Source organism: Crocodylus porosus, unplaced genomic scaffold (genome assembly GCF_001723895.1).
Source record: "Crocodylus porosus isolate Cpor-Errol unplaced genomic scaffold, CroPor_comp1, whole genome shotgun sequence".
Taxonomy (NCBI): Eukaryota; Metazoa; Chordata; order Crocodylia; family Crocodylidae; genus Crocodylus; species Crocodylus porosus.
In genome coordinates, this window is record NW_017728949.1 from 62355496 (window position 1) to 62382604 (window position 27109).

At 44.5% G+C, this 27109-nt stretch overlaps 1 protein-coding gene across 1 annotated transcript in view; it reads right to left on the minus strand.

Moving 5' to 3' along the window:
• The window catches only part of LOC109323082 (poly [ADP-ribose] polymerase 14-like), a 41726-nt gene extending 14850 nt beyond the window's left edge, over window positions 1-26876 (minus strand). Inside the window, exons 1-12 of the mRNA XM_019554487.1 lie at window positions 26649-26876; window positions 21977-22116; window positions 21849-21882; window positions 16412-16660; window positions 15373-15609; window positions 11513-13797; window positions 9496-9732; window positions 8120-8341; window positions 7554-7617; window positions 5586-5735; window positions 4519-4581; window positions 474-641 (exon numbers count right to left, since the gene is read on the minus strand). Coding sequence (XP_019410032.1) covers window positions 474-641; window positions 4519-4581; window positions 5586-5735; window positions 7554-7617; window positions 8120-8341; window positions 9496-9732; window positions 11513-13797; window positions 15373-15609; window positions 16412-16660; window positions 21849-21882; window positions 21977-22116; window positions 26649-26838 — 4039 coding nt within the window. The 5' untranslated portion in view covers window positions 26839-26876. The remainder of the gene's footprint in view (window positions 1-473; window positions 642-4518; window positions 4582-5585; window positions 5736-7553; window positions 7618-8119; window positions 8342-9495; window positions 9733-11512; window positions 13798-15372; window positions 15610-16411; window positions 16661-21848; window positions 21883-21976; window positions 22117-26648) is intronic.
• Between the last annotated feature and the right edge of the window lie 233 nt (window positions 26877-27109).

Below are 27109 nucleotides of genomic sequence, written 5' to 3' on the forward strand. Positions count from 1 at the left end.
AGTACAGATTCCTATCTGAAATCTCTGGGTTTATCTTCTGAATCATGTTTGCATACCCACCAGTGCTAACATTACATGGCACCCCATGGCAATCTCGAAAGGATCTCAAAGTACTCCACGGTGCCTAGACATCCTGGCTGAGAATCACTGGTCTAAAAGATCTGGCAAGTATTTGGGCTGATTATGCTTCTACCAACATAAAAAGGAAAACTGTCTAGCCTTTAGGTGCTAATGATACATAGATAATTACACGAAAACCCGTAAAATAAAGTGACAGTATTAAAAGATGCCATTAGTGCATGGGCTGTTAGTTAAATGATCTTCATTTGGCTTCTCCTTTCAAAATCCACCTGATGCTCCTCTTCCCAGCTCAGGTGTGATAATAATATTGACTTAGTTCCCCAAATCCATCACCTTTCTTAAATAAAGACTAAACCAAAGGAGATTTGATACTTTTCTAAGGGAATGCAAACCTGTTCCAATTGCTGGGAAGGTGACAGACTCATATCCTTTCAGTTCACACTCCTGGAGCACTTTAGACACTTGGCCTTTGATGCTGTTATGGGGAACAAGGTGAATAATATTTTTACACATCAGTTTTCCACCCTGAGTGGTTATGAAGCCACTGTGACGCTGTGCACCTGGAAGACAGAAGTTAAAGAAATGAGTCATAAGATAAACAGATCAACTCTGTTATAACATATCTGCATATCAGCTGGTGGGGAATTGTTCCACTGACTTGAGTGGAGCAATGCTGATTTAACCCAGGTCAGAATATGGCTGTCAGAAGATAAACTTGCCTGATTCTTGCAAGCAGAAGAGTAGTAAGAGAATCTGACTTATATGTTTTATCCATACACATCTAGTGATATTCTAGCAGCTTTGCCCAATTACTGTTTTCACTGCTAGCTACTCTTAGCATATCTTCCATTGGTTGGGAACTGTGCACAAATTCATCATTTCCTGCCTTACTTACCAATAAAACTGGGAAACTCTGCAAAGAACAGTTTACCATTTAACACAGCCAGCTTTCTAAATTCACATTTAACTTACAAATATTTAATTTGCATTCACATTTCTAAGAATGTGTGCCAGCAGAAAGGCTACACAATTTCTGCCTGAAAACCCCCTATTTTCTGCCTTACCTTCAGAGATGACTTCTTACTATCTCAGAGCCAAGCTGATTGATTTTTAAAAGACAAGGGGTTATAGGGCTACACTAAGGAGCCTGAGGCACATAGGAAGCAAAAAGTCTTATAAATTATTATTTTGCCTAGAACGTAAAATGAACCTACATTACACAACTCCAGTGGCTTTGTGAGTGTAAGGGCGGCATCAAGTGCTGCCTTTGTGCCACCGTAAAAAAATGTTATACTGGCATATAGTGAAAGCAAACAGATGTCCATACCTTTTGGCACACCACAAATGCTCAAATTTGTGGCCACGACAGAAGGGAGTGATAAATTGTGCTGCTTTATCCAATGTCTGTTTGTTTATGGTGGGAGAGGACAGGCTGCCTAACGCTGCCTGTGCTTTCCAGTGTAGAAGTAATTAGCTTACTTGACTAGAAAAAAAACAGACAAAGACCAGAAGTGCTGATACTGCTTAATTCAAATGTTCCGAGATAAGGAATCCGCATTCCTTCATTCCTTGGGTTATTTTGATATCTTACCCTGTGCATTCCTGCATGCCTTGGGTTATCTTGATATCTCGCCCTATGCATAGATAGTTTGTTTAAGTAAACTTTCTAAGTTTCTGTGTAATTTACTATTGTTTTGTTTCTCCAAGGTGTATTTTTTATCTCTTTCTCTGTCTTAAGTATAAATACGCTTGTAAACTTAGAGAGTCTGAGAAATCCTTTGAAACAAACAAGCGGGTGATTCCCCTTGCTGTAGGGAATTCTCCCTGTGATCACAGAATAGCCCTAAATAAAGAAAAGCTGGCTCTGTCAGTTCTGATTCAACCACAACGCGAAGTTTGATTTCTTCCACCCAGCCACCCCAGGCAGGGGGTCCACAAGCTTACGGGGCCTGGTCCTGCATACCCCAGGAATTTCCAAGCAGAATCAGGTCCCTCACACCTTGGGGGTGTCTGCTCATTTTCCCTGCTTACCCAGATGAGTGCCAGGGATCTCCTGATATGTGCTTGGGTAAGCGAGGCAAGTCAGGGTTTCCCTGTTTACTCAGACACATACCCAAAGCCTCCAGGGAGTGTCCGAGTAAACAGGAAAATGCAAGGCTTCACCCCAAAGCAAGGTGCATGTTTCTGGCTTGCAGATATGTGTCCCATGTTGGAACACAGCCATGATACACATTTCCTCAGCAGGTATCTGCAAGTGCAAGGGAGGGGAAAACTCTCATTGGGTCCCCCCTCTGTATACGCAGCCCACGCTCCATGTTGCTGCCAGCATATCGCAACACAGCTAATCATGTGTCACAGATAATGTCTGTTTTCATTCTAAGGCTACACATCGCCCAACACAGCAAAAGACAATGAGTAAGAGATGCTGTGTGCCCACTCAAAAATATTCAGAGTTCTCCATGCCTACTCACTCAGGAGATGAGAGCATTAGGTCCTTTACAGGCTGTCTTCAGTACCTTGCCAGATCAGGCTTACGAAAAGGAATAATTCATGGATGTGACAAGAGAGAAAAATGGTTTAAAAAGTGCAACGTTGGGATTTATCTGCTGGAATTCATGGGGTCTTTCTTTCATTTTCTGCCTCAGGATATGTACTGACAATCTTTCTTAAGCTAGTGGGATTCAACCACAGTGGACAAAGATTTAAGTTCAGTACTGATCCAACAGAATAGAAAGGCTATTGAAAAACACCTACATGTGGTCTATAGAGTTACATATTTTCAATTAAATACATGCTTTCAATTGCACTTTTAAATCTGAAAGACCTCAAACTAACAGTATTTAGGAGACCGATCCTGCACCCACTGAGTCCCTGGCACAAATCCCATCAACTTGTCTATGAGTGAGATCACTCCCAAAATTGCTGACACCTTGGTTCAAGAAGAAACTTAAAGTATGTAAGTATAAAGTTCTACTAAAGTCACTACGACTGTTCATCTTCGTAAAGAGAGGCACATGCTAAAGTTTCTTCACCATTTAGATTCTAACATGACACTTATTTTCAAATGCTCAGTAAGCTCCAAAAATCTCTGCCTTCCAAACTCTCTTCCTTCTTTAAACATGCTCATTGTCCAAAAGACAACTCCCTGAGAGTGGAAATATTCAAAAACAAACTTCCAAAAGGCCTTTGATCTAGTATCCCACAATGTCCTCATGAGAAAATTGGAGGATTGTGGGTTTAACTCTGAGACAGTCAGGTGGGTGAGAAACTGGCTGCAGGGTATGACCCAGAGAGTCATAGTGAATGGATCTGTGTCATCCTGGCAAGAAGTGGGCAGCAGTGTCATGCAGGGGTCAGTGCTCTGTCCAGTACTTTTCAACATCTTTATTAGAGATTTGCATGTGGGGGTGAAGAGCTCACTGGCCAAGTTTGCAGATAACATCAAGTTATGGGGAAGCGTGGTCACACTTGAAGATAAGCTATGGATACAGGTGGACCTAGACAGGCTAGCAAGTTGGGCGGATCAAAACCTGATGAAGTTCAATGTCGAGAAATGTAAAGTGCTCCACTTTGGGATGAGCAACCCCCAACACACCTACAGGTTTGGCAGCACCAAACTGACTAGCACCACGAATGAAAGGGACTGGGGGTAATAACAGACCATAGTATGAATATGGCAGTGCGATGCTGTACCCAGTAGGGCAAACAATACTCTGGCATGGATCAATCGATGTATCTCCAGCAAAGCCAAGGAGGTGATTCTTCTGCTCTACTCAGTACTGGTGAGACTACAGCTGGAGGACTGCGTCCAGTTCTGGGCGCCGCACTTAAACAAGGATTTGGACAAGCTTGAGAAAGCCCAAAGAAGAGCCACCTGTATGATCACAGTCTTAAAGGGCAAGCCATACGAGGAAAGGCTGAGGGACCTGCGACCTGCGACTTACTGCTACACTAAGGGAGTGCATCAAGGGCTCGGAGAGCAACTGTTCACCGGGGCACCTGAAGGAAAAACCAGAAATAATGGCCACAAACTCCTGAAAGATCAATTCAGGATTAACATTAGGAAAAACTTCTTCACAGTTAAGGTGTCCAGATGGTGGAATAAGCTCCCTCCAGAGCTGATGCAATTGCCTATCCTGGAAATTTTCAAGAGGAGACTGGACAGTCACCCTGCTAGGGTCCCATGACTTCCAGTTACCTTTCCTGCTTCGTGCAGGGAGCTGGACTTGATGATCTTCCGAGGTCCCTTCTGGCCTCTTACAATTTATAAATCTATGAAAAACTAAAATTATTTTCTATAATACAATTTATATATGCCTGTTATCTGATAGGATTAGAAAATGTTGCCATATAATGAGTTAGTGTAAGAATCCAGTCCAATTCTAGAAATAACAAGTTTAGAAAAAAAAATAAACAGAACACATAGCTATATTGTACCTAATTGGGCACATTCTCCATTAACCAGGGGTCCAGCCGCCTCTAAAATTGCTTTGGAGACACCTTCAAAAAAAAGAAGCAGTACGTCAGTTTAGCAAGTCAAACTATCAAAAAAACATATCACACTTTAATGAGAAAGTTTTAATTAACTCTCAAACTTTGCCCTGTTTTCATGCAGAGAGAGCCGGAATTTACATTCCTTCTGTGGCTAAAATTCCCATGAGCCCAAAATCTCCAAGATGTTGAGCCTTGCTAGTTCCTGCTGTGCTTAGTAATCAGCATGATGTGTTGTATTGCCTGCAAAAAATATATAGCATTCATTCTTGACTGCAGATGTGCTATGTCATAGCTTTATCAATTTATAATGCACCAGTCACCAGGCCGTCTCCTTGGTTTGTATTATATCATTCATCACATTTTTTTTCTTGTAATGATATTTTAACACGTAAAACTTTAGTTCCTCACTGGTTGCTTTGGCCTATATTAAGATGGGATGTGTTGTAGCAGTGCTGGTCACAGTTTACTGGAGGGGCTATGGGCTCTAAAATTTCTATTTACCTCAACAACTGTTATTGTGAAACAAATATAATCATCTGCACATACCTTAAATACTTCATGCACCACTAGCTGAATATTTATAGGATCTGTACAGCACCTGGGCACTAAGACCTGTTTACTTAACAGAGTGTTGCCTTCTTTATGTCATAGCTGGGATAAGCACATATGCTGAAACTGAATTTTCCTTGTTATAAACGAGAGGGAATTGCTAGCAGGTGCTTCCCCCTAAGACTGAGACCTCTACGCATTTACTGTTTTGTTAACCTTCATCACCAGTTTGAGAAACAGACAAGGAGACTGGATGGTCACCTTGCTGGGGTCACCTGATCCCCAGTTATCGTTCCTGCTTGGTGCAAGGGGCTGGACCTGATGAAATTCCATGCCCCTTCCAGCCTTACAATCTATGAAAATACTTTATTAAAAAAAATTTAAATATTGAAAATATTTTCCCTTATTTTCAACAACTGGCAGTGAATGTATCATTAAATTGCATATAGGCAATAAAGTACCTGAGTAGGAATTGAATGTTGCGTTGGATACATTTACAATAACATCTGCTTTTTCCTTGGTGATGTCTCCAGTCGCTACCTGGAATGTTATGGAACCAATCTGCATCTCGTGAACTCCCAGTACTGGAGTTGAAACTTGCCCAAAGAAACCTGCAAGGTAATAACAAACATACTGAGAGAGGTCTGTTCTAGTAAAATTGCTATTTCCTTGAGATTACATATGCCTTGCATAGTTAGCGAAGTGCTGGCAACTTGGCCTCTCCAAACTTGAAATATCTTCTTTGGCACCAAGATTTCTAAACCCAGATTTCTAGCTTCTATAGGGTCTTTATCTATCCTCCACCTCCCACCTATTAGATACTGCTATAACTTTCGCCCGCTGATGTTGACAAAGTTTTTCAACAGGAGAAGAGATGGACTCTGTATTGATGTGAATCCATCACGTGTGTTACCTGCTGCTCACTCATATTTTCACGACTGTGCTGGCAGGCCCGTCCTCCTACAAATTAGTTAAGTGGAAAAGAAACCACCCCTGATCTTTACATAAATCCACTGTTATCCTCTTTGTTATCTTTGAGCAAATGAGTGTTTTGCTTTCTGCTTTCACAAGCTGTATAAGGAACAGGAATCAACCAGGCACTGACTCATTTCCATCAAGATGAAAGTTAATATGCTTGTTAGCTGGATATGGTTAGATTGGGCAAGTGGCAAAAATATCAGTTTTTTCAAATCAGCCACAACATTAATCCCTCATTTGTTTCACTGTGAAAAGTGCCCTATCAACTAGACTACTGGATATAAGGCTCATAGGATCATTTCCTTTTTCCTCTCTTCACTATGGTCATACATACATTTCCTTCCCATTCTACCCCTTTGGACAAATTGGATTGTGTGATAATGGAGGCATTTAATAAGTAGCCCTAAGTAAGGCATAAAGGCAACCCCCGCTTAACACTGTTTCACTTAGTGCTATTTTGCTATAAGGCTCATTTTAAATTAATACCTGATTTCACTTAGCAATCAGCGAGTTTTGTTAGCATGCTCACGGTCACCATCTTGGGTCATTAAAAACAATTGTGATCGTCATTGTGGGTCGTCAAATACTTTCGGTTTCGCTTAACACCCATTTCACTTACCACTCAGTTTTTTGGGAACCAATTAAGAGGACAAAGCGGGGGTTGCCTGTACATCTAGAGTTTACTACTGGCTGTCTGTAGGCAATTCTCTGTTCAATGCTTAGCTGTAGGTACATAAAGGTTTCCCATTGAGAGCCGAAGAGCTTTCCCAAACTAGAATACAATCAGCTTCTAGAGATATACTAAACTTCCCTTTGCAAGAATGGGAGACAGAACCAGAGAATCATAGAAAGTTAAGGCTGGACGGGACCTCAGGAGGTCACATCTAGTCCAACCCCCTGCTCGAAGCAAAACCATCCCCAACTAGATCATCCCAGCCAGAGCTTTGTCTAGCCAGGTCTTCAAAACCTCCATGGATGGAGATTCCACCACCCCTCTGGGTAACTTATTCCAGTGCTTCACCACCCTCCTAGTGAGACAGTTTTTCCTAATATCCACGCTAAACCTCGCTTGCTGCAACTTGAGACCATTGCTCCTTTTTTCTGTCAAAGAGACGTAGGTGCCTAACAGGCTAAATGGAATTGGTCCTCTGAGATGCATAATTATTGGGAGAGTAGCAGCTAAGTCCTCAAACACCTAATGGATGGAACAGTCCCTGGGCTATGTGAAGTAGGAGCAGATTCTCCTTCAAGTAGCAAGGTTGGCACCATCTCTGAAGAGCAGAAGTTTCACCACCACACAATGTGTTCTCTCCAGAGATTTTCAGTCAAGATTTAAAGTGTCAATCCATTTGAAAGGAAACAATATTCTTTGTCCTTCAACCTACGTTCTCTTGTCACCAGCACACGGATAAAACTGCTTAAAAAAGTCCAATCCAAACAAACAAACTTACTCGGGTTTGGAGGTGCAGCCTTGTGTTTACCTCCAAGTCTACACTGTAGTTCATCAGTAAAGGCCTAGAAAGAGAAACAAAAATTTATCAGCTGCAGTGAAGGCTTCAGAGATTTGGCCAGGAGAAATAGGTTCAAACATTAATATATTTATAAGCAAAACTAATAGTTATGTATCTCCAGCTGAGATGTTTCTCAGCTTTTCCTTAAAAGTTTGACACTGCAACTCTCATTCAGAAGACCAAATCCTGAGATTGTTCCTCACTTTTCACTGAATATTATTTACATAGACTAACTCTCAAAGTCAATGGCAGTTTGCTTGAGTATGGATTTCTGATTCCAAGACACTGACTTCAATAGCCCATCTTTCATGAACCAGGACTTCCAACACGAGGGTCAGTCACAAGATCAGGCTCACTGAGAAACTGGCATAAGGCTGTTATGGAAATCATTTGGAATTAAAATACTAAATTTGGCCTATAAAAACCCCCAGCTTAACTACATTATATTGATAATAAATAACTAGAACAAAATCAAACAGGAAAGGCATTGTCTTGAGAGAAAGTACCTGAATGTTATCTGTATCACTTGGGTGCAACAAAAAGTGAACTTCCTGAAGAGACTTCAAGTTGTGATTGCTACTGAATTTGAATACTTCATCAAACATTAATTTAGCCACAATGTGTTTGGGAAACCCAAACCCACCACTCCCGATTGCTGGAAAAGTGACAGACTTTAAAGACAGCTCCTGGGTTTTCTTCAAGCATTGTTGGACTATGTCTCCTAGGCTCTGTAAAACACATCAGAGATTATTTTGGTGAGTACAGTATTTAATCTCTAATCCCAGGGAGTTTCTATTGATACTAAAAAAAACCCTCAATGGTAAACAGACATCGACATATCTGGCCACTGGTGTCAAAAGTGGATTGGACAAGTTTGCTGACGACACCAAGCTTTGGGGAAGACTATTCACACTTGAGGATAGGCTGACGATCCAGGCCTCGATAGGCTTGCAAGGTGGGCGGATGGAGAGATTCAAGGTACTCTACCTCGGAAATAAAAACCCACATCACACTTATAGGCTCAGCAAAGCTACACTCACTAGTACCACAACTGAAAGAGACTTAGGGGTCATGACTGACCACAAGATGAATATGAGCCACCGATGTGAAACTGCAACTGGCACAGCAAACAAAACTCTGGCTTGCATCTACCAATGCATCTCAAGCAAGACCCAGGATATCATCCTCCCACTGTACTTGGCCTTGATGAGGCCGCATCTGGAGTACTGCATCCAATTCTGGGCTCCGCAATTTAGGAAGGATGTGGAGAAGCTTGAAAGAGTCCAGAGGAGAGCCATGCACATGATCAGAGGGGAGGATAACAGGCCTTATGAAGAGAGGCTGCGAGCCATGGGACACTTCAGCCTGGAGAAAACAAGGCTCAGGGGTGACTTGGCGGTAGCCTATAAGTACATAGGGGCATACATCAGGATCTGGGGGAACCCCTGTTCACCAGAGCACCTCAAGGGATGACAAGGTCCAACAGTCACAAACTCCTGCAAGACTGTTTTAGGCTGGACATAAAGAAAAACTTCTCTATTGTCCGAGCCCCCAAGACCTGGAATAGACTCCCCACAGAGGTGATGCAAGCACCTACTCTGGACACTTTCAAGAAATATTTGGATGCTTATCTTGCTGGGATCCTTTGACCCCAGATGGCTTCCTGCTCCTGGGGCAGGGGGCTGGACCCGATGATCTTACGAGGTCCCTTCTGGCCTGAATGTCTATGAAATCTATGTCAAATAAATAAATGCAACCTACTCGCTGTAAAGTACTAGCGTGCAAATTTAGTGCAGGATTCCCATTAAATCTGTTTACATGTCTAGGAAGCACATTTATACAAAATCAGTAGTCAGATAAAAAGCTATCGAAATTTTGCTACCTGAAAGGCAGTTCCTTTCCCCTGATCCCAGGTAGGCATAATAACATGAAACAAAAAACCACAGGTCAGGTTATATCCTTTTGTTTCGAACACAGCCCCTATATTAGCTACTTGTCCTTCTGTTTTCGCAGCAAACTCCAGCTGGAGGGCTGCTCCAGCCTTCTTCAGCAAGGCTCTGGAAAGTGGACCCACACCAAGCCTCAGATCTGTACCAATGCTGCTTACAATAACATCCGTCTGAAACAAAAGGAAAACAAAGATATTTATAACAGGATTTTAAATTGAAATATTCATTGGCACCAATAAGTTATCTCAGTACCACTCAACATGAAACATAAAGGAACTTGATTCTTAATGGGGATTCTGCATGACACAGACTCAGGGGATTTCCTCTGTTGCGGATAGGGACCTACCAAAATCGTGGTGGAAGCTCGTGGCACAGCAGCACCTTTAATCTCACACTTTTCACCGTGCCCCTCCTCCTTCCCTCCCTCCCTCTCCCCCAGCCGCTGAGTGGCCAAGATGTATGCCATGGTTTTTGCGTCTTGGCCACTGAGCAGCAGGAGGTGTGGGGGGGTGTTTAGGGTTAGGGTAAGCGGGGGGAGGGGGAGCATGGTTTGCATGGCAAAAAGAGCAAGATTACAAGGCGCTGCTGTGGCGTGAAATTCTGCAATTTAGGTGGACCCCTAGTTATGGCATTGTGGTTATCCCACATTTTGATGCTCTCCATTCCTGGAAACATTTCCTAACTTCCTCTAGGAAGAAATGCTGCTATACAGCTTCTCCTTTGCATAGCAGGTCCTAAGCAGAAGCAGCAGCTGCAAGACGGAGAAACAAATACAAGTTGCAGGCAGGTACTTGTGCACCTGATTAACTTCTCACATGGGAAGGGAAACAGATGTCTGCTTTCTTGGGTTTTGTCCTGCCATAAAAAATGTTGTGGCAGCAAAAGGCAATGTCCTCTTTCAGCCCCAGAGATGTCACACGCAACTATAACTAATGCTGTTTTCCTTCCTCTCCCAAGTGGAGGTGGGATGGGATGCTTAGAAAAGCAGTATCGCAGCTACAAAACTAGGATGGAGATGGTGGAAACTGGAACTGATTTTTTGCATCATGAAAACTCAATAAAGAGAAAAACCCAGACTTTTTCTTTAAGTTCCCTTATAATATTAGAAGAGGCATTTTTAAAGGGGGATCAGTCTCCTTCAATAACAGGGCCCCACAAAGGTCAAGAAAAGCAGTCAGTTCTACCCAGAGCAATACTCCTGCTCTATAAAGGGGCAGAGCAAGTCTTTGAGAGGACTTTCAACAGTCAAGAAAAAAAAAAATTAGGGACCACTGAAATATACTAAAAACTATGAGCGCTTTAAGCACTAAACACCCCCCAAAATCTTGAAGGAGAAAAACACAGACTAAGCAGTAAGTGGAGTCACACTGAATTAGACAATGTTAGTCCAGCTAAACCAGACTGATGTCCTCTAGATATGCGGAGCGTGGTGGAAACAAAGATGTCATCAGCTCTTATTTTCAGCAAAGACAAAACAAGCACCTAGTTCAGGTGCTGCTTTTTCAAAGAATGGTAAATCCTACAAGCTGGATACCTCACAGATCAGCGCGATGAGAGAGGAAAGAAACTGCTCACAGCCCACATAAGACTTGGTAGTAGGAACAAAGGGAATGAATGGTGGTTCATGAATCTAGATTCAAACATCCTGACATCTGTGGTAGTTACATTTGGAACCTGGAAACTGGGAGCAGTTTGTACGTGAGCTTTTCTTTATTGGGAATTAAATGAAAGGTACAATCCAAACCCGCTTGAACAAGGATTCAGATTGTGCCATGAACTTTGTGACTTGTCTCTCTGTTTACCTATTTAATTAGCACAATGCGTATGCATCATTATGAAAGACTCAGTTCCGAAATCAGACTACTGCTTTCTAATTTTCTGTTTAAGTCTAGAAAGAAAAACAACACTTCTCATAAAATTAAATGATGTCTAGAAAACGAAAACACTTACTGTAGCATCCTGAATGTCCCTTTCCTCCAGGATGATGTTCAGACCTTCATTTGTTTTGACCCTACGGTGATCCTCTCTGCTTTGAATATTTCTGCTTTCTCTGGGTGGTTGGCTTGTTTTGGAAGGGGCACGTAAATTGGGGTGGGGTGATTTATTGCTGAACACTTCTTTGAAAGCATTAGTGAGAGCCTGACCTGTTTTCTCCGAGGAGTCTACAAGGTGAATCTCCTTCAGCGAGCTGTCCCCGACAGACTCTTCCAAGAAGTCCTTGATGGACGTTGCAATTGAATGTACGCACCTTTCTAATGGGAATCCAAAAATTCCTGAGCTGATTGCAGGAATTGCTATGGAGCGATGATTGTAGGTTTCAGCCAGTCTTAGACTTTCCTTAACGGCTTTTTTTAACAGGCGCATGCACTTTTCTGCTTCACCCTGCACCCACCTGGGCCCAACAGCATGCACCACCTGTTTGCAAGGGAGTTCCCCAGCCCCTGTAATCACCGCACACCCAGGCTGCAAACGCCCGTGCTGTCTCACAAAGTGGTCACACTCTGTCTGGAGTTCTGGGCCTGCAGCTGCTAAAAGTGCCCCGGCAAGGCCACCAAGGTGCTTTAAGTCTTCATTTGAGGCATTCACCACAACATCAACAGGATAACTGCACAAGTCACCCCTAAACACTGCCACCACCACCCCATTTGGCAGGTTCGTTTTCCAAAGTGGCAGTCCTGTCTTAAAACTGCCAACTGCACCAGATTCTTGCTCTCCATCTTCTTGCAGCCGGATCAAACACTTAAACTTTTGTTTGGCCTCAATGACATACACATATTCTTTGTCTCTAAAAAATGCCTTGGCCCCTGGTTTATCAATTAACACATCTTTTGCATGCAGCGTGAATAGAATTTGTTCAACTACAGTCACCCCTTTCATCACATCCACTCTTGGTCCAGCCAGGGAAATACTTTTAGGTGAAGACTTTGTGCCAAAATTCACTGTCACATTTTTTTTCTGTAGGTCAAGCCAAATATTCGAGTTTTCCGTCTCTAGGAACTTTACAACTGCCACAGACTGAGCTTGGATTAGTTTTTCTATTTTTGTGCTTCTATCTACAAAATCAGAAAGTGCCAAATAGACATCTGAGACAGCCTTAGAGAAGCCAGCGACAACTACTTGCCCCTCTCTCCCCTCAGGCATCAGGAAATCAACTACAACAGTCTCCCATGAAGAATTATGTTTCCTACACAAAGAGCTTGTGAGTCTCTTCCATTCCACTTTTTGGATGACTTCTCTGTCCTCCACAGGAATACATTTAAAGTCTAAATCTGTCTTCATTTTCTCTTCTGCTTCTAACAGGTTTGCCAGGGAGTGTCCTATTAGCACCACCGTATCATTCTCCAGCTCATAAATGGCGTTAATTTTATTTGTCACAAATAAACTCTGCGACAGTGTTTCATTATTTACATGCTGCAGAAACTGGAGAATCTGAGGGTGAATATTAATTAGCTTCTGTGCCATATCCTGCACCTTTTCAAGTATGTCACTTTTGACCTTATACACTTCCGCAGCTATTCCATACAGGCTGATTTTCTTTGTTGAAGCGCTGTAAGACATCTTCAGAGATGGGTATTCCTTACAAATACTTGCCTCGAACTTAGAATTGCGCAAAATTGCATACTTCTTTGGATCAACTGTAATAGTTATCTCTAAACTTTGCTTTTCTTTTTCCATTTCTTTGATAGTCTTCTCCATATATTTTCTCAGTTCTTTTTCCATACCCTCCACAGTCAACCTGTGGCCTGCTATGACCACCATCTCCTCAGAAATATCAGCGGTGGTCAAAACGCCATCCTTCATTACTTTCTTTTTTATATCTTCCCAAACTAGTGCATTTATGTGACACTTAGCAACCTTGTACTGTGACATGATACGTGAAAAAGCAGTGGTAGCATCTTCGTTCCAAGTTGGGATCACTTCAACTATCAATCTTCTTTGTTTGTACAATGCCACTAATGGAGACAACGTAATTTCAGGCTGGGCACTTTCAGTTTGGGGCCATTTTAGGTCACAGTGGCATCTTGCCATGTCCTCATTTATTTTCTGGAGTAGTCTGTCAGATTTCTGTAAAAACTGCCAGAGGTAAGGATCCACTGCGATTGTGATTGGTTTTGGCATTTCTACTACAGGTCTGTCCTTCCCATATAAAGCTGTACCCAAAGACCTGTAGTATGGATACACGGAAATTGGTGTTTCATCAAGGAAATGCTGCTTGTCCAACACAGCACTGAGATCTAAAAGTTAAAATATACAAAGAATTTCACTTCAAATAAATTAAGCAGAATTTAACATTCATAGACTTAAGAAATAATATGCCTGTGTCTTTAGAAGGGCTATTTTTTTGGCTTTATGTTTCCCTAAACACTGTTTTGGGACTGAAGGAATGTTCTGTTTGTTTTCTACTATCACCTTGTTTTGATGTATATGTTCATGCATACATTCATCTTCACAATTATGCCTTAGGATGATGCCTAACTGACAGATGCACCCAACACAGTGCCATTTCAAAAGTATGAGTAAATGTTTCTTATTCTCATTAATCAGTCTATGGATGCAGCATCCATCAAAAAGGGGTGTCAATTTTGGGGCGCTCTTTTGCAGTCTTAACAATGAAAAATACTGGAGAGAAAAATACAAAGTTAGAATCCAATACCTACATCACTTTGAGCCAAGATGCATATGAATGTGTAACATAATTATACATTTTAGGCAAATACTGAAAGTGTTAGGAGAAAAAAAAAAATCAATCCCCTAGCAGAGGCCTTCAATCAAAATAAAAAAAATATTCTGAAAGCCTAAGACTCTTAATATATGAAGTTCTTTAATGGAGGTGGCCCTAATACCATGATGAGGCATTGGTTTCATGACACAAAGGAAAGATTGCTACCTGTTGGGTGTGTCTACATGTGTAATAAATGCAACAGAATAAACTATGGCACAACTTGAGTCAGAGTTAACTAAACCAGACATCACCATCTACATGTGCGTTTAAACCAGGTGCACAAAATCCAGTCTGTGGGCCAAATCCAGCCCATCAGGCAATTTAATTTGGTCTGCAGGTGCCCACCATTTAAGTGCATGCTGCCCAGCCACTGCGCCTCACTCCTACCCTCATGCGCAGAAGGATCTGACCCAGCCAGCATGCAGCTTCCGAGTGGGGCTGTTGTTTCCACTGCCACAGCCGATGTGGGGACCAGCTTAGCTTCCCTGACGTCCAGCGGCACCATTTCTCCCTGCTGCAGCGCTCACTCCAGGCAGGAGGTACAGAAGCAGCAGGCATGGGGGGAGCTATGGCAGGGGACAGGGAGCAGCAGTTGGGCAGGGGCAGGGAGCATGGGCTTGGGGCTGGCTCACATCCAGGGGGGTGGCGGGAGTACGGAGCTTAGGTGGGCAGTGTGTGGATGTGGATGTGGGGACCCCCCAACACATCCCCCACCACTGTTGGCGGTGATGACAGCAGGTAGGGGACCTGGGGTGCTTATAGCTTGCATGGGTGCTGCCATCCCGCCGCGAGCAGCTCTGGTCAGAGTTGCATATGATGGCAAGCAATGCAGCCAAATCCTGAGAGATAATGAAGCTCTCTAAGTCGTAGTGTGGCCAATGTTGAGTGGAGGTTGTACTGCAGTTCCTGGAAACCACTGAGCATCTGCTGGAACTTGGGCTAGGTACCCTGATTCTGTGATACCAAATCAAGGTTTCCAAGTACAGGAACCTACTTCCAACCCACTACGACAGTTAACCATCTTTTTAGAGTATCGTGTTCATTTGTTAGTAAGAATAAGTTCTGCAGATAATAGAGACAGTATTACCTTTATGATCACAAAAAGTAATGATAGCTGAATTCTCCTCAGGTAACTGCTGAACATCTGATACCGGCCCCCCTCCACTCTTTGGGCTTTCAAAGTAGACTGTGAGATAAGCTTTAGAAACGGTAGGTGGCACATTTTCAGCCTTGATGCTCCGTGTCAATTCAAGAGACCTGACAGTTATGTTTAATTCCCGGATCCTCTTGTGTTGGGTACATTTATCCACAAATGCCATGATTTCTGAAAGCAGAAAAGTTAATAACTGAACATTTTTATGGCACTATTGTAATGCTCAAGTATGATTTCTAGAATGCTCCTGGAAGTGGTTTGGTTCGATGTATGAATTCAGTGAAACCATTTTCCATGATGGGGACATTTCCTAGTGTTAATTGCACAAGTTTTGTAACAGTGAGTTCCTTAGCTAGTTATGCATTGTATAACAACATATTTCTTGTTGTTTTTGCTGGCTGACCCTTCATTCTTGTAACATAATCAAAGATAAATAGGTAAGGAGAAGATAAATGGATTAAAAAAACATTTATTTTCTATATTTGCACTCTTTCTGACTCAATTCCTCTTATACATACCTTCTGTTTTAAACAATGTGCTTCTAATCATCTTAATCTTTTGTTATCTTGAAGTCTTTTTATAGACCCACCATCATAATTTTAAAAATCCACCACTGGAACTGACCCACTTATATTTGCCTTTAAGATGGGGTGACTAGAATAGACACGGTATTCAAAGTGAAGTCACCATCATTTTAAAAAGCACGGAGAATAATGTTTTCTGTTTTCTTTTCCATCACATTCTTTCTACAGTCTAAAATGTTGACTATCTTGTTGACTCACATACACACCAAGCAGATTTCTAAAGGGAGCTACCCACAATATGACCTACATCTATCTCTCTCCTGGGACTGCAGTCAATTTAAATCCTAATTCAGTATTCAAAATTTATTTGGTGGGACTGATTGAAACTGTTAAAGCTACCTTTTGAAACATATATGTGAAAATAACTGTCAACATGTGTTTTGTCTTACCAATACTTTTTACGAAGGTAACTATGACAACATCTATTTCAGGTATCCTTTCCACGCTGAAGTCATGGTCTCCTAAGCCGCTGATAGTCTCCAACACCAAAATTAGCATATGTTGCGTGATAGATGCTTTTACATTTTCAAGTACAACCTGAGATGAAGTTGTTTCAAAGTGTTTCTGAATGTTCCCCACATTGATAACTTTCTCCTGGAGTGTGCTATGCTGTACTGGATCTTCCTTTCTTTGTCCATCTAATTTGAGAGAAATACAAACAAATCTGTGTTGCATACCTGTACACAATCAGTATACCATATTTACTAGTGTACCACACACCCCGCTTTCCCCAAAAAACAGCTTTCCAAAACTGAGGCATGTGTTTTAAGCAGGGAAGCTTATTTTTGGCTTAGAATAGCAGCAGTGGCATTTCTATTCAGCACCACTGAGGGAGTCAATTGAGTCTATCGCTTATTAGAATCTCTTGCTAATTGTTCGTCACAACAGGTAGAAATGATCTCTCCTTTTTAATGATCTTGATGTTCTTCTAATCAAGCTATCCTTTCCCCATCACTTTTGGTAAAGAATTTTGCTGGCCCTGGTCTCTCTTTTCCCATTTCACAGCTTTGTCAACTATCATTAGCTCTTTCCAAAATCCTAGCTCGGCCTATGGAATCTAGTCTTTAGCAGCAGTTAACAGTTTCAGCTTTTGGTGAATAGCCAAGAAGTTCTGTCAATTTGCTATAAAAGGGTTTTAAAATGTAGCTTTTACCAGAGCAGGAAAGAGAATGTAAGAGAACCTAAAGATTAGGCTCTGTCCCTGCTGTATGCAGCTGTAACTCTGCAAAACCATTTTTCCTTTCAATCTCCCTTCTCTAAAGCAAGGTGCATGACTTATTTACAGGCATGAAGTATCCAAGAAAATATGATATTTCATTAGACAAATAAATGTGAGCAAACTCAGTATTATTTTGTCTGTTTCTTTTTATTTTCTAAATTGTCATCCCATTTCTTTCTCTTCAAAGGCTTCTTGCCTTTTCTCTTTATTGAACCATTAAATGACCAAATGGAGTCAGAATCTTTGCTTAAGTTACTTCATAAACAGAACATCAAAGAAAATGCATCTACAGAAAAAAATCACAGGCAAGAATAAGAGCCCATATATCCCATTCGAAAAAATGTAAAAGATATACAAAGATGAAAGAGTGCTGAGGCACAAAACATCATTTTAGATTTTTGGAGATTTTTATATATTGAGTAGATGCTAAATTTTAGTATGCACTGTTAGAAACAGGGAAGATACACAAAACACAGCGTTAAATGAGCTTTTATAGAGAGGAGGCTATACACTGCTGTATTGTGCTGTCTGAAATACGACTGACTTTTACTTTCAGGAAAACCAAAAGTGCCTCTAAAAATAAACACCTAAAGGATTTCCTGATTAGCTAACTTCTTAATCTGAAGACTGTACATTGCCTTGTCACTGGTGATTAGTTTTTATGTGTAACATACTGTTCTCTAGTCCAGCACCTGGCAATCTTTTGGAGTTCTGAGCTAGAACTGTAAGAACTGGATCACGCGTGCTCTCGCCTACAGGCTGGGGGGCCACTGGGGAAAGGCAGGAGCTAGGATCCAAGTTACCAGATCCAAGGGAACAACCCAGTGACAGAGTCCAATTTACAGGCTAAATCAGGGTTCTACAGTCAGGGATCAAATGACCAAATCCAAGGGCAGAGTCCAGGTCACAGGCCATGTCAAGTTTTAGAGTCAGAGCCAGAGTTACAATATACAAGGGGGATTTCCGAAAAGCCAGAGTCCAGAAATAGTGCTGAGTAGGGTCAGAACAAGAAAACCAGAGAGCACCAGATCAGCAGGGTTCTTGGTGTTCTCTGTTTAAAAAATGCAAATTCTCTGATCAAAACAGCAAAGTCTCTGATTAAAACCCCACAAATCTGCGATTATATATATATATATATATATATATATAAAAAATCCACTATATATACAGAAATCAGTTGAACACAGTGTTTCAGTGGAGATGTGTAGGAGGTTCATGTACACCCCCTGAGAGCACTGGTGCACCCCCTGACAGCCAGTGTTCCCTGGTTAGGCGACAGGCGGCGGGGCAGGTGGGAGTGCCGGTGCCCCGCTGGCTGGGAGTGGAAGCGCCATGGCCACTTCCTGGCTGGTGCAGGGGGGGACCCCACCCGAGTCCCTGACTGGTTGCTGGGGGGCGGGGCATGTGCCCCCCCCCCAATTAAAGTGCTACCGGTTGCCTATGGGATGTTTTATTGATATAGTTACAACTTTAAAGCAATTTGGGAGCCTACCAGTGCCCATCAGTATAATAAAGCAATTTAAAGCCATTTGGGTGTCTACCAGAACCTACCACTACCCATTACTACAATAAAATAAATTCTAAGTATCTATAAATTTCGGTATTTGATTTGGGGCTTTTTATCATGGAAAATCAAAGCTCCTCCTGTCCCCTTTACTCATCAAGACACAGGTCCAGGTCCCTCACCCCCAAGCCACCACCTCCCAGCCCTGCTGGTACCCCTCACTCCCCACCCACAGCTGCCCACCCCTCCCAGACCTGGTGGTGGGGGCCCCAGCTGCCAGGGCTAAAGGAGCCAGGGACCTGGGTTTGCAGCTCCCTGCCCCCTGCCGCAGCTCGTGGGTCCCAGCTGCTGCCCGCAGCACACAACAGCTGCTGCAGCAGAGCAGGGTGGACCATGGTGTCTCCCCAGTGGGCAGCCCAGCAGGAACAGAACCCATGTTGAGGGTGCAGACTGCCTGTCATGGGCTCAGGCTCCCCACCCTGCTGCTCTCCCTGGGGCCTCTGCAGCCCAAATGGGACCTAGTGTGTCAGGGCAGAGCAAGGCTGGGCAGGGGAGCCCTGTACCACCATGGTGAGGTTCCCCTTGCCCACTCAGCAACAGAGAGGTGCACAACTGTGCACTGCTGCCCCTGCTGCTGTTGGGTGGGCAGGGGGCACTTTGCCAAGGCAGCGCAAGGCTTGCAGGGGCACATGTCCCGCATGCCCCCACCAGGAGTGCATTCAGCAGTGGGGAGTGAGCCCCCCTACTCCCCCGGATGAACCACCCATGGCCCTGTCCCACTTTCTGCCCGGATCCTGCAGCTGCACGTTCCGGCTCTAAGCTGCAAGCCTCATGCACTGTCTGGGCTGGGCAGCAGCCCCAGTCCTGCCCAACTCCCTCTGTCTCTCATGGGGATGGCAATTCCCATCCCTGTGCCAAGCTTACCTGCAGAAGTTCCTCTCCAGCCTGCCTGGAGGCCACGTGCCACTGTGAGTGTGCACATGCACATGGCACCCCTATGCTTGACCACCCTTCTCCCACTCCCCCCAGGCCCGCTGCAGGCTGGAACTCTGCCTGCATGCAGACTGCTCCTTGCAAAAGTGGAAAATCCACGTGGTTCTCCATTAAAATGAAAAATCGGTGTTTTTCTCACTTAAAGGGAAAATTTGCCTTTTTTCCCCGTTTTTCCACAGGAAACAGAAAACCTGGATCCCTGCACATCAGAGAGGCTAATCACAGCTGACCTACGGCCAGAACTGTTAGCTGACCAGCAGTCTACTGCCATGGGTCAAACTCAATGGGGAGGCTGCTCTCCCCGGCAGCCAAACAGAAGACCCTAACAGTGGCCAACTGGTTCATTAGCTGGGAGAACCTCAGACAATTAGTAGAAGTATGTGTTAAACTGTAATGAGCCATACGAGGATGTTTTAAACTGTAATGAGCCATACTGTGAGTCTTAAATCCAGATCTGTCACTGTCCAGTAAAGTTATGAATTTCTGTTGATATAATTTTTCATAATAACCATTGTCATGTAACCATAGAATCACAGAAATCGGGTTGGAAGGGACCTTGTAGATCTTCAAGTCCGACCCCCTGCCTGGGCAGGAGAAAAACTGGGCTCAAATGACTCCAGCTAGGTAGGCATCAGGCCTCTTCTTAAAGACCCCCAGGGCAGGAGCCAGCACCACTTCCCTTGGAAGTTGGTTCCAGATCCTAGCCGCCCTGACCGTGAAGTAGTTCTTATGGATGTCTAATCTAAACCTCCTCTCCAACAACTTGTGGCCGTTATTCCTTGTTATGCCAGAGGATGCTAGGGGAAACAAGGTCTCTCCCAAACGCTTCTGGTCCCCCCTAGTGAGTTTACAGACGGTCACCAGGTCCCCCTCAGCCTTCTCTTGTGAAGGCTGAACAGGTTCAGGTCCTGCAGTCTCTCACTATAGGGTCTGCCCTTTTGCCCCAGATCATGCGGGTGGCCCTCCTCTGGACCCTCTCAATGCTGTCCACATCCCTCCTGAAGTGGGGTGCCCAGAACTGGACATAGTACTCCAGCTGTGGCCTGACCAGTGTTGCGTAGAGGGGGAGGATCACCTCCTTGGCCCTACTTGAGATACATCTGTGGGTGCATGACAAGGTGTGCTTAGCCCTGCCAACCGTGACCTTGCATTGTCGGCCCACATTCATCTTGGAGTCGATAATGACTCCAAGATCCCTTTCTGCCTCCATGCTCTCAAGAAGGCAGTTTCCCATCTTATAAATGTGCTGCTGGTTACTACTGCCCAAGTGCAGCACCCTGCACTTGTCAGTATTGAAGGGCATCCTGTTTTTGTTAGCTCACCCCTGTAACCTATCCAGGTCTTACTGCAATCTTTCCCTCCCTATTAGTGTGCTCACCTCACCCCAAATGTTGGTATCATCAGCAAATTTAAACAGGTTGCTTTTCACCCCATCGTCCAAATCGCTGATAAAGAAATTGAATAGTGCGGGCCCAAGGACCGAGCCCTGGGGGACTCCGCTGCCCACTTCTCCCGAGGTCGAATATGACCCGTCCACCACCATCCTCTGAGTGCAACCCTTCAGCCAATCTGCAATCCATCTGATTGTATAGGTATCAATGCCACAGTCACCTCGTTTTTTAATGAGGATGGGGTGAGAGACAGTGTCAAAGGCCTTGCTGAAGTCCCTTTGTGGTTTTGTATTTTGCAGGTAACAGGATTTTTCACTGTGCTTTTTTAACCTAGCATAACAATTTGTGAAGGTACAACCAACCTGAATACAGGGATATCAATGCCACCATGCCACAGAAGCAGGAAATGACACCTTGAAACTGCAAGGAGTATAAAGATGCCTCACATTTGATGCTGGTCTTCTCTATCTACTGTTTTTACGCCAAGATTCCTTTGGAATAGGGATGCACCGATAGAGATTTTGGGGGCCAATACTGATAGCCAATTTTTAAGGAGGCATATCAGCTGATACAGATCTGAGCACAATGAGTTTGACATCCCTGCCCTGCAGAATTAAAGGTCATTATTGAAGGATGATTGTTATCTCTAGCTCCAATATTTTCATTTTATAGAGACTCATTTTTTTCTTTTCTAGATGGTATTATGAATGGTACCTTACCTTGCTCTGGGGATCTGCTTGCTGACTCTAAAGCCTAAAATTAAAAATGGTAGGAGAATATTAATAAACGGCCTCACACTCTTCCTCTTATTTCAGAGCTTTGCTGGGTTAGGATTATACTACTTTACCTGTTCACGACCGCCTTCTTTCCAAGACACATCCTCTTGAGTAGCACTCGGTGCTTCAGGCTGCTTGACAATGAGTGTTAATTTTCCTTCCTCTCCCAAGTCAAGCTCATGGGTCTTTCTTTGAAGAACTTGTTGCCTCACTAAAATACAAATAACAAAACACAGTTATAATCTCTGTATAAGGGATATGCATCTCTGTGTGTATGTTGCACTGCTGTGCTCTAAAACTAACCCACATGCTCCTTCCCACAAAATGCTGTAAAAATTATAGGAACAAAAGGCTAGTCATTAGAAAAAAAACTTTTTAAAATCATGACACAAGCTGCACTTTGTTTAATCAGATCAGGCCATTACTTTCTATGCCTCCGTTTGCCAAGTAAAGCCAAATGGGACCCAATCAAGTCCTTATACAGTGAACTGCACTTCATCAGCCTCCTAGGTAGTAGGTACAGAAACTCATGGACTCGATATAGACAGTGGAGGTCTGGCACACTGCGACCAGCTGGACATCTGACACCCCAGGCACCTCTGCACTTTTACCTGCGCTGCTACATCCCACTTCCCCGCCCCACCTCCCAGCCTGTCCCTCACCCCCTGACGCCTTCATTTCCATTTTTACTGACTGGCTTTCTTGCCTGCATTGCATGCCAGCCTCTGGTTTCTTTACTATTCCTTCCATCCAGGACCACCTGCAGGTACTTCCTCAGCCTGACAAGGGGGTTTTCAACCCTAAAGTTTCCAAAGATACATTTTTAAGCACTTTTTTTCCCATAATAAACATATAGACATAAAAACACAAGATAAGCTATGACACACCACGAGTAACATCATATGTCCAACACAAAACAACACCTTTACTTCTTGCTGTCAATTCCTTTATAAAATGACAGGCTCTGTGACAGTTCTATGTGGGTACCTTTGATGCTGCTGCTACTGCTGTTGCTGCTGCTGCTGGTGTTAGCCTGAGCTGTAGGGGAGGAGGAGGCCTCACTGGGGCACACTGTCGTGTTGTGCAGAGGCCCCAGCACCAGGAAGGGCACACCTTAACACGCACACACTGTTACCCACTCACATCATGAGTTTTGCCTATTAGCAGCCAGAGGTGCAGGGCCCCAGAAGCCAGAGTCCCCCTGCACCCATCTCCTTGACAGCTGGCAGGCTTTGTGGCCTCAGCAGGGGCCACCACCCCTACAGTCTTCAGCCCACTGAACCTTAACACACACAGGGTCATCTATGTCACAAGTTCTGCCTGTCAGCAGCTTGAGGTGCAATTCCCTCCAAACCCCTGCACCTATCTTCTTGAAACTTGGCATGCTTCGTGACCTCAGCAGGGGCCACCACCTGCACATTTCACCCAAATCAGAGAAAAAACAACAAAGTTACAGATATTCCATTGATCCCCCATTATATCCTATGGCCACTCTGAGGTGGCTCCAAAGGTTCGGAGCCGCTTCAGCCGAATCGAAGCAGGAACCCGGTCCAGAGCTCCGGATTGGATCCCTGGCATCCGAAGTGGCTAGATGAAGCCAGATCGAATAGCTGTCTACTTGCACAGGCCTACAAAATATATCTCATGACATCAGTCTGGGCATGGATTATTCTATCCCTGATATCAAAAACCAGTAATGCCATGAAACCATAACTCTAACGTAAGTCTAACTCTATCCCAACTAGCTAGCTGGTCCAATAAAAGATACACCCTAAGAAATCCTTGCCTTTCACATAAAACTATAATCCATTTACTTCCTGCTAGTGTTTTTGGAACTCTAGCTCCATCTAATGGGTATTTTTGGTTTCAGGTTTATTTTCCTGTGTTAGTTCACTGTTTCTTTTTTAAGGTCTACTCAGAAATAAAGTTTTATAGTTAGCAGGATGGTAGCACAGACAAGGCCTTTGGAGCTGATTTACGACCACAGAAGAGCATAGGGATTGAGCATCAGGACATCAGGGATCTGCTGAAGATGATGCATCAGGTAGGTAAAAGCAGGCCCATATAAAATGCCTGTTTTTCTATTTAGGAAATATAAATCCATCATTAACGGGTACAAATACTGAATAAACAGCAAAAGGATCACTGCAAGAGCTTTACTGACCTTGGGGTCAGAAAACACTGACCCTGGAGTGGCGATGCAGGCAAGCAAGGAGGTGCAAGGTGCAAGGTTCATTCCCACACCTCTAGGGAGTCTGTCTGGGGTGGGAGTAAGGTGCTGGGGAGAGCAGATTGTGCGAGGCTAGTCCTCCACCACCTCACATGCTGTACGTGCACAGGAAGTGCTGGAGAAAGGCAGAGTTGGGGGGACTGAACTGGCTCCAGCCACTTCACTTGCACACACATGATCTAAAAAGACAGGTGAGCTGCCATTACTTACTCCCCGCAGTCTCCAGGTCACAGCTCCTCTCCAGGGCTCCTCTTGGAGCTGGGCAATTTACCTGCTGCCCTTACATAAGGCAGGTCCAGAGGCTCCATCTACCTTTCATAAATTATTATACAGGCGAGCAAAAAAAAAGGCACCCATAATGAAGCCATCATGGGGTAACGTACAGGCCTTAAGAGCCCAAAGCAGCTCTGCACTACACAACAGCCCGAGGGACCCTGCCAACTACAGAATCCTTTTTCTGTTTAGCAGTTTGCGACCTACTGACAGCGTTGCCAACTCTCATGATTTTGGGTGTTGCTCTTAAAGTCTGCGCTTTGGGAACGTGAAAAACTCAGCTCCTTCTTTCACAGATATTTAAAAGAATATTTAGAGCTAAGTTTTCCTGAAGCATAGACTTTAAGACCAAAGCCCAAAAATCATGAGTTGGCAACACTACTGATTTAAGATTACCGAAAAAAAACCCCTCTCTCTTTTTTAAATTTGCTTGCCCTGGGCATTTTGCAGCACTTGGTGCCTTGGCCTTCTCATTGCTTCACCCTCACCAGTCACCGTTAGCTTTTCCTCCAGATACTTGACAGTATTTCATGAACAGCAGAAGAAACGCTAGCAAAACGCTAGCGCCTTGTTCCACTCTGGCACAGACCTAATTGGTCACGCCTGGCGTCTCTGACTGTCATCCCAGTGCCGGTAGTAGCATTGGCTTGGACTTCTATTTTTGCCAGGGTGGGGCCTAAGATGATGGCCATGTGGAAAGTTTTATACATTTCAGGTTAGAGCTGTCTTACCAGGGCCCTTCAGCCCCCACGTCCTCGGCACTTCCAGTTAGCAATATCAACCTCAGAACGTGGCTCAGTGAGGAAGACTCAGTCGCAGGCCAGGCTTGGGCACGTCCCTCCATGTGGCACTTTTTGGTCTCATGTAGATGGGAAAGGTCAAACTCTGCAGGGCCTCACATGAGCAACGCAAGGTAGGATGCACGTGCTGACGTGATCTCATAGCCAAGATCATACATGAGGGACAAGGGCAGTATTGCCGACTCTCACGGTTTTTTGGCGTTGTTCTTAAGGTCTGCACTTTGGGAATGTGAAAACTTTAGCTCTTTCATTATATATATGTGTGCGTGTGCACACACATACGTGTGTGTGTATGTATATATATTTATGTACATACATGTATGTGTGTATATACACACACGCATACACACATACATATATGTATATATAATGTACATATACGTGTGTGTATATATACACATACACACACATACACACGTGTGTGTATATATACACATACACACACATACACACATGTGTATGTATATATTTTTATCTGTGTATTACACACACACACACACACACACACAAGGTTATTTGGGTGAATCTGATATCTTTTATCAGACCAACTTAAGTAGCTGGGAAAAAAAAAAATCTAAGCAAGCTTTTGGGTTCAAAATCCTTCATCAGGCTGAGGAAGTTTCAGCAGTTGGTGTGTATATATATACCACGGGTGGGCAAAATGCGGCCTGGGGGCTGGATGCGGCCAGCCAGACCCCTCTATCTGGCCCATGGGGCCCCTAAAAAATTTAGTAAATTAATACAGGCATACCTCGTTTTATTGAGCTTCGCTTTATTGCGCTTCGCAGATATTGCGTTTTTTTACAAATTAAGGTTTGTGGCAACCCTGCCTCGAGCAAGTCTATCGGAGCCATTTGTCCAACAGCATTTGCTCACCTCGCATTTTTTAGCAATAAAGTATTTTTTAATTAAGGTATGTACGTTGTTTTTTTAGACATAATGCTATTGCACACTTAATAGACTACAGTATAGTGTAAACATAACTCTTATATGCACTGGGAAACCAAAAAATTCGTGTGACTCGCTGTATTGCGGTGGCCTGGAACCGAACCCGCAGTATCTCCGAGGTACGCCTGTATTTATCTGCCCCTGGCTGTCTGTCAAACTCAGTAAGCGGCCGTCCAGCCGAAATAACTGCCCGCCCCGGGTATATACACCGTATGTGGGTGCGCGTGTGTATATATAAATACGAATACCTGACGGAGAACTAACGCGGGTTTCACACGAAGCACAGACTTTAAGAACGACGCCGCCGTTGCCGGGAGCCGGCGGCCCGCGCGCCCTCGGGCGAGGCTCGGCGCGGCCCGAGGGAGGTGCGGGACCCCCGCCCCGGCCAGGCCGGTCCCCGCCTCTGCCGGGGAGGCGCCCCAGGGGCAAAGCCCCCTTGCTGCGCGGGGCGGCGCAGCAGAGGCGGCACCCGGGGCAGGACGAGGCCCCTACCTCGCTCGTCGGCGAAGCAGACCAGCACCTGCCCGCGCCGCTCCCTCAGCTCGCACTCGCCGCCGCCGGACCGCCGCGCGCTCTGGAAGTAGCGGAGCAGTTTGTTGCGCAGCGCCCGGGTCAGCCCCGCCGGCCCCGCCGCGCCGTCCACCACCACCGCGAACCGGCCGCCAGGCCCCTCCGCCGCCATGGCCGCAGCGCAGTCCCCGCTTTCGGTTTCATTTCCCCGCCGGGCCCGGCCTCTCCGGGGAGGAGCGGCGGCAGCCCGGAGCCTTAGGAGGCGCCCGAGCCCTGGAGGCAGCTAGAGACGGGGCAGCCCTTGCATGAGTAGGCAATGTTGCCTCTGACTGAGGCAGTGCTCCAGGGTTGGGTTGGGGTTTTTTAATGTGCGTTTGCCTTCCTGGTGCGAAGTCACGGGTGGCATTACAGCGTGTGATGAAGGCCTCCCCGCGGGGAATGAG